The sequence below is a fragment of the Falco peregrinus genome, chromosome 1, assembly GCF_023634155.1.
Source record: "Falco peregrinus isolate bFalPer1 chromosome 1, bFalPer1.pri, whole genome shotgun sequence".
Taxonomy (NCBI): Eukaryota; Metazoa; Chordata; class Aves; order Falconiformes; family Falconidae; genus Falco; species Falco peregrinus.
This window is the reverse complement of record NC_073721.1, coordinates 89731303-89743513: the sequence shown is the minus strand read 5'-3', so window position 1 is coordinate 89743513 and position 12211 is coordinate 89731303. Positions and strand designations below refer to the sequence as shown.

Here is a 12211-nt window from a genome sequence, read left to right as displayed (position 1 = left end):
CAATAGAACTCTACTTCTACTTATGGTAGCACATAGGAGACTGGACGTTAAAAAGCCGAATTATGAAATTTAATTTTTAGGGGTTTGGAATTAAGAAATTATCATTCTCAATATTACTCTTGGAGATTGTTGTCCACAGGTTGATTTTATATTAGATACTGAAGGCATAAATCCTGCATTTAATTTAAATGTTTCTGTAGAGGGAATTTCATACGTTATAGATTGATTTTTATTCTCCCTTATCTGATGACACATCTCACTTTAGTATTTGAGTTAGCTAAGCAAATGGTTTCTACAACAACAAAAAATCCAAAAACTCAAGTGTGACCTATTTAAGTTTATCATCCATCCACATTAAAGCATGAAAGAGCTTAGCACAAGCTTTATTCTTAACACTATAACATATGCCAAAATACTTTTTTTTTTTTAAATTTTTTAGGTATCGAAATTTTGATCAGCCTCATCGATTCTATGTAGCTGACGTATACACTGATCTTACTCCACTCAGTAAATTCCCTTCCCCTGAATATGAAACTTTTGCTGAATATTATAAAACAAAGTATAATCTTGACCTTACCAATGTCAACCAGCCACTGCTGGATGTGGACCACACATCTTCAAGGTAACGTATTTGTGTCTGGTGTTTGTAGTTTAACAATAAAGTCTTTCTTTTTTTAATTGTGAGATAAAGCTGAGGCCGTAAGTTTTCCATAATAATTACTGGGTTTTGTTTTTCTTGAGGGGTACTTAAGTTATGTAACAATAACCGTAACCCGAGTCCAACTTCCTTTCCAGAGGTAGCTGCGCTTCACAGTGTATTAAGGTTGAATACTAAGAATAAGTCATCACTTCAGAAAGTTTAGGCTAGTAAGTTCTATTCATTAATTATCTACTTACATTAAAGTATTTTTACATGGTTTTTAGACTTAATCTTTTGACTCCTCGCCATTTGAATCAGAAGGGAAAAGCCCTTCCACTAAGCAGTGCTGAGAAGAGGAAAGCAAAGTGGGAAAGTTTGCAGAATAAGCAGGTAAAATAGAAGTATCTAATTCAAGTTGCATCTCTCTTAACAGTGATATGTTGACTAGCTTTACAGGTAAAATTTTTCTCTTACCCCTCCTTTCCCCAGATACTGGTTCCAGAGCTCTGTGCTATACATCCTATTCCAGCATCGTTGTGGAGAAAAGCAGTTTGCCTCCCCAGCATACTTTATCGCCTGCACTGCCTTTTGACAGCAGAGGAACTAAGAGCTCAAACAGCCACTGATGCTGGTGTAGGGGTTAAATCACTTCCTGCAGATTTCAGGCATGTATTTTTTCAGTATGTATTTTTCAATATGATGTCTGACTTCATTGGAAGACAAGGTGGATACATAAGTATTACTGCATGAATTTAAAACTCATGCCCTTCGTTTAATTCGTGTCAGTTTTCAGTGAAACAGTTTAAAAAGACTTGATTATAAATGATGAAGTTAGATGCTGCAGTCACTGTTCTTTTCAGAAGAATGTGGCTTTTTTTAAACACGTATGTGCATGTAGAGACTTCTTGTCTTGTGATAATATTTTTTTTGTTAACGAAATTGGTGTGTATCTTTACAGATATCCTAACTTGGACTTCGGATGGAAAAAGTCTATTGACAGCAAGTCCTTCATCTCTATTCCTAACTCCTCTTTAGCAGAGAATGAAATTTACTGTAAGCACAGCACAATTGTAGTCCCTGAAAATGCTGCACATCAAGGTGCTAATAGAACCTCTTCTGCAGAAAACCATGACCAAATGTCTGTGAACTACAGAACATTGCTCAATGAGTCACCCAGCAAACTCCAAATTGATGTCTCGGCAGAACTTGCAGCAATTAATGGTGTTTCTTATAATAAAAATCTTGCCAATGGCAATTGTGATTTAGTTAACAGAGACTTTTGCCAAGGAAATCAGCTGAATTACTGCAGGCAGGAAATACCTGTACAACCAACTACCTCATATCCCATTCAGAATTTATACAACAGTGAGAACCAGCCCAAGCCCAGCAATGAATGTACTCTACTGAGTAATAAATACCTTGATGGAAATGCTAACAGATCTACCTCAGATGGATGCCCCAAAATGGCAGTGACCACCAGTACTTCAAAAGCTATTAATCTTTCAAAAGACAGAGCAGATTCTGAAAAGAGCCCTTCCAGTGGGTACTCCTCAAAAACTCTTGGTCCTAATCCTGGTCTCATTCTTCAAGCTTTGACTCTTTCAAATGCTAGTGATGGATTTAATCTGGAGCGGCTAGAAATGCTTGGTGATTCATTTTTAAAGCATGCCATCACTACGTACTTGTTTTGCACTTACCCTGATGCTCATGAGGGACGTCTGTCATATATGAGAAGCAAAAAAGTAAGTAGTAACAATCCGATGATATTATGTAAAAGGTATGCTGTAACGAGCCATATATATAAAAAAATTTGCTAGAAGATTAAATGGCAACGGGTTGATTTAATTACAGTCTTTACTGATTATACATTAGGTAGCATGCATATTAGGAATAAGAATACAGGACTACAGGATTAATACTGCCATAACTATGAGTGAGTGAAACTGTTTTCTACAGTTCATTTTGAAATCTAAACCAGCTGATTATCAGCCTAAGAAAGGGCAGGGCTGAACAGAACTGAAAGGTCAGGGTGAGTGAGGATGCTTGGTGGGCTGAACACTAGAGTGGTGTGTAGAAACTCTTTTACAGGAGTGCTTGAATGAAGGATTGAGTTAGCAGCAACAGACCCTTAGGTTGTAGCTTTATTTGACCTTTTGTTTGTTTCCTCAGTAAGTTACTTTCCTTGAAAACTTTCAATATGATCTTACCGCAACAATAAAAACTAAACAACAAAAAACCTTACAGAACTGTTGCATCAAAACTTCTGTAAGTATTTTAAAGTAAATGTAAACAGTAAGGAGCAGAGTCTTCACTTCTGCTGCTCCTGTTTTTAAATTCTGGAATAATCAATCATATGAAAGTTTGTTTTGTTTGGGTTTTTTTCCCCCCACATAATGTGATAGCTTGAATGGAATGCTAAGGATTTGATTGTCTACCTCTAATAAAATGCATCACTGAGAATTAAATGATTGAGTAGTTTAATCTTGGAAAATAAGGAGGGCTAAATAAATTGGACAGTTCAAATAAAGGAAGTGATTGAACATTCAAGTTCAAATTTCAAGACTTTAAAAACAAACATAGAAAGTGTGTTTCAAATGAGAAACAAAGATCAGAAGTTGGTAGTTACAAACTTACTTCCTTTTCCTTTTTGTATGTGAGTGCATTTTTCTCTACCCTTTAAAATATTTAAAAGAATTTTAAAGGCTATCAAGTAACATCTAGATTATGACTTAATAAGATTTGTTATGTGGAACTGTTTTAAGACTTTGCCAAGGTTTAGGTTGGTCTGTCCATAATAGCAATCATTTTTAATTCCAAATCTAGTCTAACTGTTGATTATTAACACTGGTAATTAATGATACTTTTACAAGTTATATTTACTGTTATTTTAAAGGTAGCAATAATTTTGTTTTGCAAAGGTAAAATAATCTGTCAGAATTCTTTAACTGAAATTGTCACACCTAATATGCTTGGCCTTAAAAAAAATAAATAAAATCTGTATCTTGCTGTGGATTGGTTGTACGATATTAAGAAAGCTGAACTCCCTTTTGAAAATGCATAACATACATTGTCAAGCCAGATCTTGTAAGATTGTTTTGCTCCTTTTGCATGTTAACCTTTTCATTTTTTATGTAAATGTATATCCAGAGGTTTATCAGAATGTTTTTTCTTGAAGGTCAGCAACTGTAACTTGTATCGCCTTGGAAAGAAGAAAGGACTGCCTAGTCGTATGGTGGTATCAATTTTTGATCCTCCGGTCAATTGGCTTCCTCCTGGTTACATAGTAAACCAGGACAAGAGCAACAATGATAAGTGGGAGAAAGATGAAATGGTAAGACTTTAATTCTGTTGAGGAATAATTATTTGTGTATCTGTATTCTCTCACCCATACATCCTCCTATGCCAAAGATATTTTGCTATGTTTTCTTAAAAAAAACAAACAAAAAAAACAAACCAACAAAGCAAATATGTATGTCTGTTTCCCTTCTAAAACTTCACTGTAACTTAACTGAAAATGAGAGGAACACTGATCCTGAATAGAACCTGAAGTAAGGAAATTCACTGGACATCATCCAATAATGACTGAATATGTTAATGGAAAAGCAGAGGAAAAAAACTTTTCTTTTGCTGCTTGTAGTTAGCATGCTCTTAGGAGTTTTTCTGAAATTTCTCATGGAAAATTTAAACAGAATTATCATTACTGATTTTGCTGTGGTATGTATAGGCAGAACACTGCCTGATGTTAATAAATAATGAGTCCGCCTTTATAGAATATATGAAAAAGAGTTGGTATTTTTCATAGGGCTGAGGCAGAACAAAGATTAGGTCTGACTTGAGAAAATGTTCAGTATTGCTTGCTGTTGGCTACACCATGGATATGACTGAGAGCTGCATCTCATACAATGCTGGCTTAGATACCCACACTGTCTATCACCAAAAGTTTCAGAATGACAAATCTTAATGAGGAATGATTCATACTATTTTCTGACTACTCTTTACAAACAATGAGTTTAGGAGTGTGTATATAAGAAATCTCACTGATCACAGCAATCAGTAACATAGCCTTTAAGTGTTTGAGACTGGTTTGCAGGGTAAAGGGGAGGAAGTTGGTGGTGGTTGTTTTTTACTTTTCCCAGTTCTGAAGACCACACTCGGTTTGTAGAACCACCAGAGGGCACATGAGAGAACTGCTAGGTAGATGTACTGTGCAAATAAATGTTTATTGCAGAATAAAACAACCTGATTATTGTAGTTCTGTATTGTGCCAAGATTTCAGTTCAAAGATTTACTGCTATACCTTTCTAAAAATAAGATCGCACATTTGGGACAGGAACTAATCATTGGTTTTAAAAAGCTCTCAGTTCTCCATAACTTTTCAGTGGCCTCTTCCTCTTTGCTAGTCACTGTTTATTTTTAAATAAAACACAATTTTAGACCAAAATGCAGACAGTGATGCAATTAAGAAGTAGATTTTTTGTGCTATGTAGATATTTTGCTTTCTTATATGTAAATTTCATTTTCCGTCCATGGACTGATGGTCTATAACTGGGGCTAGAAATCTCATCATTATGACAAATCGTTACTATAAACAGCCTAGTCAAACGTTATTTTTTGTGTTACCAAGCTTTATTAAGGGTAAGGATCTTCCTTTGTTCATTTGATTAAATAGCTGTTTTCTAAAAAGCATGCAAAAAAAAGCATTTACATTTATTTTTAGCTTGTAAGTGGCCATAAGTTATTCAAAATCAATCAGGTATTCTTTAAGAAAAGGTCTTTTCTTCTGGGGTTCATTGTTGATTTATTTTGGAAATGCTATCTAATGATGAAAAAAATCAACTATCAGAATTGCTTCCTATCTCGCTTACCTACTGTTCATTCTCATCACTTAGGATTGATTTTTTTTTTTTTTTTTTTTTTTTTTTTTTAAATACAAGAAGCAATGTGCAGAAAACGTTAGGGTAGCTCATGTAGCCGTCCTGCTAACTAAAGCTAATTTTAAGAAACTTGTGAATAAAACTGTAGTAAAAATGAAATCTATCATTTACTAAATCTGTGAAAACAGACAGCGAAATCTGTTTTGAATCATCCATGTAGACATGCCTCATTCAGAGAGTGTATTTTTGTCTCAGTGACAGATAAGACAGGTGACGTGTAACAAGAAGGAAAGAAGCACTAGCTCTAGTTGGGAGTCATTAGTCTTATCTAGAGCATTATACTGCTACTAGTATACAAAATAACTATCTCAAATGAAATTTTCCTCTCTGGTCAAAGTAGTGGACATCCCTGCTGTGTGTTTGTGAGATGGGTAATTACAGTGGCAGAAAGTCTCAACTATGAATTTCTATAGCCACTTTTTTGTCCTCTTCTCTCATTACTAAACCTGACTAAGCCTGCTCCATCCTGATGAGGAACATCGTGATCTGTTTGATCCCTGGATGGTTTCAAGTGCTGCCTAGTGCACCTTACAGCTGCCACCCATCCACACATCTGGAGAGCTGTGCATTTGGCCTAAAGGGAGAGGTCCCCAGTGGTAGCATCTGGGTCACAGACTTGCAGGATTAAGTGACAGAGACCTACAATGTGACATACGTAGATTGAGGGCAGATAAAGGCTGTTTCACTTGATGCAAAATGGTGTTGGCTTTCAGGACCCAATCCAGAAAACCACTTTGATTCTGATCTTACTCCTATCAAAACCAGTGGCAGAATTCCCACTGACATCAGTGGTGCTGGGTTGTGCCTGTGAGTAGTCCTTTCGATATTAGGAAGGTGACATATTTAGCTAATATGTTTAAAGTGCTTTCCTGGATCAGGACCATGGCAAATTGTACGGCGTTGTATAGCTTGTATTGTACAGCAAAAACTGGCCGATATATAACCTGTAATAAGCAGCAAGTTCACTTACTGAATCCCCAACACATGCAGTCAAGACTGTTACCCGCACAAGCATTAGATTCTTGCCAGCTAACTGGTATTAGACTCTCATTTTTTATGTGAAATATAAAAATCACTTACAGTGATTCCCTAAACTTACTTTCTTCTAGTTTGCCATGTAGACTGAATTAATTCGCAGCTGTGTTTGAGGGTGTGGATAAATGTATTTTGCTGCTTCAAGTGATGATTGTTGAAGAAGGGTAGAGAAGTTATTGTAGTAGTTTCATTGAAAATGTTTTCCATTTGTGTCCCAAAACTGAGATGATTGTGATAGTGACTATAGCGAACCTGCAAACCCCTTAGTATTTGCCATCAAAGGATGTAGAAAGAATCTTCGAAATTACATTGATTCAACATTTTACTTAGCAGCTAGAGAGAATGATGCACCCAAAATTGTTTCTTGTAATTCTCTACTTGTTAATGTAGAACTTTCTTTTGTTTGCTTTGATGTGCAAGTGTATAACATTTGGTGAATTTAAAGTTAATGTGCATCACATTCAAGTATAAGCACTAGCTCCTGTGAAATGCAGCACGTGTTTGTTATTTGTAGACCGTGCACTGTTATAGGTTAGTAATTAAGGGTTTGTTTTTCAAGACAATTGTTCTAGTCTTTAGAATGCTAGTGTTAATTGAGGTTGCATTGTGCATCTGATCAGACGATGAAATTGGGAACATTAAAAACCAGTCTTATTTTAGAAGACGCTACTGAAATCCTAGTCTTCTGACAGTTCTGGAATAAAAGTTTCTCACTTCCCTCTTCAGTAGCATATTTTTTGTGTTCTTTCATAGACAAAGGAGAACTTGTTGGCTAATGGTAAACTTGATGATTATGATGATGATGAAGAGGATGAAGACCTAATGTGGAGGTTACCCAAGGAAGAAACAGACTTTGAAGATGATTTTCTGGAGTATGATCAGGAGCATATCAAATTCATTGATAATATGTTAATGGGATCAGGGGCTTTTGTGAAGAAAATTTCACTGTCACACTTTTCAACCACTGATTCAAACTATGAATGGAAAGCACCCAAAAAGTCATCCCTGGGTAATGTTCAGTTTTCATCAGATTTTGATGATTTTGACTATAGCTCTTGGGATGCTATGTGCTATCTGGATCCTAGCAAGGCTGTTGAAGAGGATGATTTTGTAGTGGGCTTCTGGAATCCCTCAGAAGAAAACTGTGGTGTTGATGCAGGAAAACAGTCTATCTCGTATGACTTGCATACAGAGCAGTGTATTGCTGACAAAAGCATTGCAGACTGTGTGGAAGCCCTGTTGGGCTGCTATCTGACCAGCTGTGGTGAAAGAGCTGCTCAGCTTTTCCTGTGTTCATTGGGGCTGAAGGTGCTCCCTGTAATTAAAAAGAATGATTGGGAAGGCACTTTGTGTGCTACCAGAGAGAATTGTAACAGTGAGCAGAAAAATCTTTCACCAAACTCTGTTTCTGCTTCTGTAGCTAATTCAGAGCCTTCTCTGTATAAAGACCTGGAGTATGGCTGTTTGAAGATTCCACCGAGGTGTATGTTTGATCACCCAGATGCTGAAAAAACCTTAAATCACCTTATTTCTGGTTTTGAAAACTTTGAGAAGAAAATTAACTACACTTTTAAGAACAAGGCTTATCTTCTTCAGGCATTTACTCATGCCTCGTACCATTATAATACCATTACTGGTAAGTTGTCTTAAACAAATTAGAGTGTTTTCCTGTATTGTAAATGCAAGCTGAGCAGTTTGTGTTCTAATATATAGTCTTTCTTAGACGTACATTACTTTAAGAAGTCAATAATCTCTGTATACAAAATCTTAGAAAATAATATCTTACCCCTCATTTAGAGGGAGATACTTGTTGAAGCTGTAGCTCAATGATTATTTGTATTTTGACATGATACAGATAGATTTACTGAAGCCTAACCAAATTTTGGGAAAGGGCAATGTTTTTCATCTCTGATGCTGTATCACTAGTTATATATGACTGATAGTAGATGCTCATTTAGCTGAAACAAGTTCTTGTAGAATTGTGGAAAATTGCAGTGTACTTCTAGAAGTAGTATCATGTTATTTAGCAAATTTGGCCATAATTTAATTCCAAGAATATTACCCTTTGTACTTCTGAAGAGTAAAAGTAGACTACACAATTGTTATTAGCTGAATAGTCTATAGGGTAGCAAAATACAGAGACTTCTCTTTGTAGCTGTGAATTGAAAGGCTTAATTTAAGTCTAGGCGTGTTACCGAGTAAATATTTAAAGTCATGAGTTGGAAGCAGTTGACTAAATCAGACTAAATATTAATTTCAGGTGTTAACTGCTTAATGTTTCTGTACATGATTTCATAAAAGATTTTACGGCAGTACAAATTTGTATTTCTGTAATCTTACTGAATTGCTTATACTAATTAATTTAGAATTCATTCATTCTAAAACTTTAAATATTTTCTATGATAACATGCAATTAAAACAAACCATGGTAAAATTCCAACCCTGTTTGAAGTGAATGGCAAATTCCTGTGCAGTCAGCAGTCAATTTTTCTCCATACTGGGGGAATTGGTTCCTTATTCCAAGAAGTAAGCAAGCTTTGCTTTAATTAAAGAAATAAGTAATTTTGAAATGTTAGTACATAGAGATATAGTCCCAACAAAACACTGAAATGTTCCTTTGATTTTTTCATTTGAGGTAATATTACCCACATAATATATTTAGTTTTTACGATATTTCCCAAAACATATAGAAAGGGAGGTAATTCCTTTTTATAGATACACTAATAAACAGAAACCTTGAGTCACAGTGTCTAGATGAAATTACATTTTTGGTAGCAGAAATCTGATTCCATTTCTGTTTACCTAGACAGAAAACTGTGAATTGCTCTCACTTTTTCTCTTAAGCGGTAGCTAGCAGTTGAGATCTGGCAGCATCTTGGGTTCAGCTGCTATAAAAGCAACTTAGTACTAGCTTTCACTCGCATGTTATTTCTGTAGTAATTTTGCCTGCCTTCTTTCTTTACCCACCTATCCCCGTTTGCTTTCAAGACGGTTTTTTGCTTTCATTTATATTCTAAAAATAGACCTCCATAGCTCTGCATTCCCACGCCCTCTGTCAATTTTCCAAACAGGAAAGGCTTGGCAATTTTAGTTTCCAGTTTAAAAGATCCATTCTGAATGGGAATCTTTGGTCAATGCTTTTTGAGAAATCTGTATGTGTGACAAATTAGATGAAAAATCTCAGATTGTATGTGTACCCCTGCTTTTTAATACAATGATTTCTTTATTGATTTTTTTTTTTTGAGATTTGATACCATTTTCAGAGCAGCCTGCTGGTGAAATTTCTTGATTGTACTTTTTTTCTCAGCACAATGTGGTGATCTTGAGCAAAAGCATTAATTGATTATAAACAGAAGTGTTTTGCTAGGCTGACAAATTAGCATTGGTTCAAAGGTGGCTATTATTAGATATAACTACTGTTTTTTCTGATTTTTTTTTAATATTTCAATAATGATCTGTTTAAACACAAAGATACCTTTAAAAAAAACCAACAGATTGACTTCTCTGAGCATTGGTTAGTTTGTGAAATTTATGGCAGTGTACCAAGCCTCTTACCCAGAAGGGCCTGGAAAGAATGTGTGTGTGAAACTTAACTGTGTTGTTGTACATTCTTTTATTTCCAACGCTTTAAGATTGTTACCAGCGCTTAGAATTCCTGGGAGATGCAATTTTGGACTACCTCATAACCAAGCACCTTTACGAAGACCCACGGCAACACTCTCCAGGAGTTCTTACTGACCTACGATCTGCTCTAGTCAATAATACCATTTTTGCATCATTAGCTGTAAAGTATGACTACCACAAGTACTTCAAAGCTGTCTCTCCTGAACTGTTTCATGTTATTGATGACTTTGTGCAGTTTCAAATGGAAAAGAATGAAATGCAAGGGATGGATTCTGAGGTTAGTGGAAGTAGAAGAAATGTGTTCAGTATCTGATTTGAAGCATGTCACTGGATTTCTTAGCATGATGCACATTTTTGTAATGTTTTAGTTTTATGTACGCAGCAGCCAAAGAAGCAGGCTCCCAGTGACAAAACGTGCAATATGCAAAGTAAAATACAGTCTTCATAAAGTGTAAAGTCAGTAAGAACATTCAGAAGATAATTAAATCGAAACCAGTTTGCCCCTCTAGGTTTTTCTGTGATGCTTTATTTCAGTCACTGTTTTGCTTTTGTGTTGTTAGAACAGCATGGGATGGAAATTAGCTTGCTTTCTTCACTGACTGACTGGAAGCACAGCTATACCATAAAATTATGATGAAGGGTTACTAAGTCACATAGTGTTGACTCAGGATAGGCTCTCCATGCAGCATCATGAACAATACTACCTTGGCACAATGCTGGATTATTTAATGTAGGACAGACGGAGATTTCTACTGTTTTTCTTCAGACTATTTCTGTCTGTACTCATGTGTTTGACATGCTCCTAAAGGCTTTATATCTGCTAGGGAAATACATGCATCTTTCAAATAAGCCATTTGAAACATAGTTTAACTGAAGACCTGCAAACACAGATCATATCTTTGCTATGCAGGGAAGCTAATGATAATATCTATTTGCTGGAGAAAGGACTAAAACTAATTCATTTAGATAAGCTGTTCTGAAGATACATGAGAGCAAGGGCCTTGTGAGTCATACTCTAATAGACTCCTGGGAGAGGTGGCCTTTCTTTAAAAGTGTTAGCTAATAGATATCCTTAATAGTTGATCTTCTGAAAAACTGTGATCAGTCTTTTAGAAAATACTCTGTCTGAGAATACTCCAGCACTAAATAAACATGTTATCTCTTAGTAATTTCTTCTTTCTGATACACAATTTAAAATCTTGGGAATCAAAATGTATCAGTTACACGTATGTGTTTACAGCCCTTGCGCTCTTGTTACAGAGTGAAATCCTTATGTTTTATGGGAAGATTCAGAAAACATTGATTTTACAAATTTATCACTGAAATTTAGATAATATAAATTATTTTATATCAAAAGATCAAACTCTGTTATCTGTCTTGTTCACAATATGAATGAAAAGGCTAAAAACTTACTTTAAGAGCTCATAGTAATGATTTTTAGCTTTGCTCTGTTTTTGCTAGTATGCAAAAAGATTGCCTAGAAACTTCCACCAAAGTTGTAACCAAATTGCGTGATAGCTGTTTCAAATAAAATTCTTGTTTCACTTTCCCTACGCCTGCTCCCTATCTTGGTCTGGCACTGAATTACTGAAACCCTTATTTCTTCAGAGTTAATGCAAGAGTCTTTGTTTCTGCAGTTCATGCCAGCTAGACTCATTTCCATGTGTGTTTCCATGTCATCTGCTTTTCTTTTTTTTAAAATCTCACTCCTGAAACATCTGTTGTCCCTTGCCTTATAGCTCTTGGTTTCTCTCTCCGTTATTTCAGTGTAACTCAAAAGTGCTTCAGTTTGTGCTTGGGATAAAATATGCTATTCAAAACAGTTGAATTTGGGTTTTAACATGAAAATCCCCGTTTGGAGTGTGTACACATCAAGTCTGACTTCTTGTTTGATTTATTTTAGGTAGAAATATTGGGTGGGGCTAGTTTATGAAGTATTATGGTGACTCGTAAGAGGACTGAATTGGGTTTTAAACCC

The 12211-nt window shown here is 35.6% G+C and overlaps 1 protein-coding gene across 5 annotated transcripts in view; it reads left to right on the top strand.

Annotated features, from left to right (window-relative positions):
• The window catches only part of DICER1 (dicer 1, ribonuclease III), a 66760-nt gene that overhangs the window by 48220 nt on the left and 6329 nt on the right, over positions 1–12211 (top strand). For all 5 annotated transcript variants that reach the window (XM_055815902.1, XM_055815857.1, XM_055815796.1 and 2 more), the window contains 7 exons: positions 440–622; positions 925–1030; positions 1130–1305; positions 1599–2382; positions 3816–3971; positions 7363–8245; positions 10242–10510. In XM_055815902.1, coding sequence (XP_055671877.1) covers positions 440–622; positions 925–1030; positions 1130–1305; positions 1599–2382; positions 3816–3971; positions 7363–8245; positions 10242–10510 — 2557 coding nt within the window. The remainder of the gene's footprint in view (positions 1–439; positions 623–924; positions 1031–1129; positions 1306–1598; positions 2383–3815; positions 3972–7362; positions 8246–10241; positions 10511–12211) is intronic.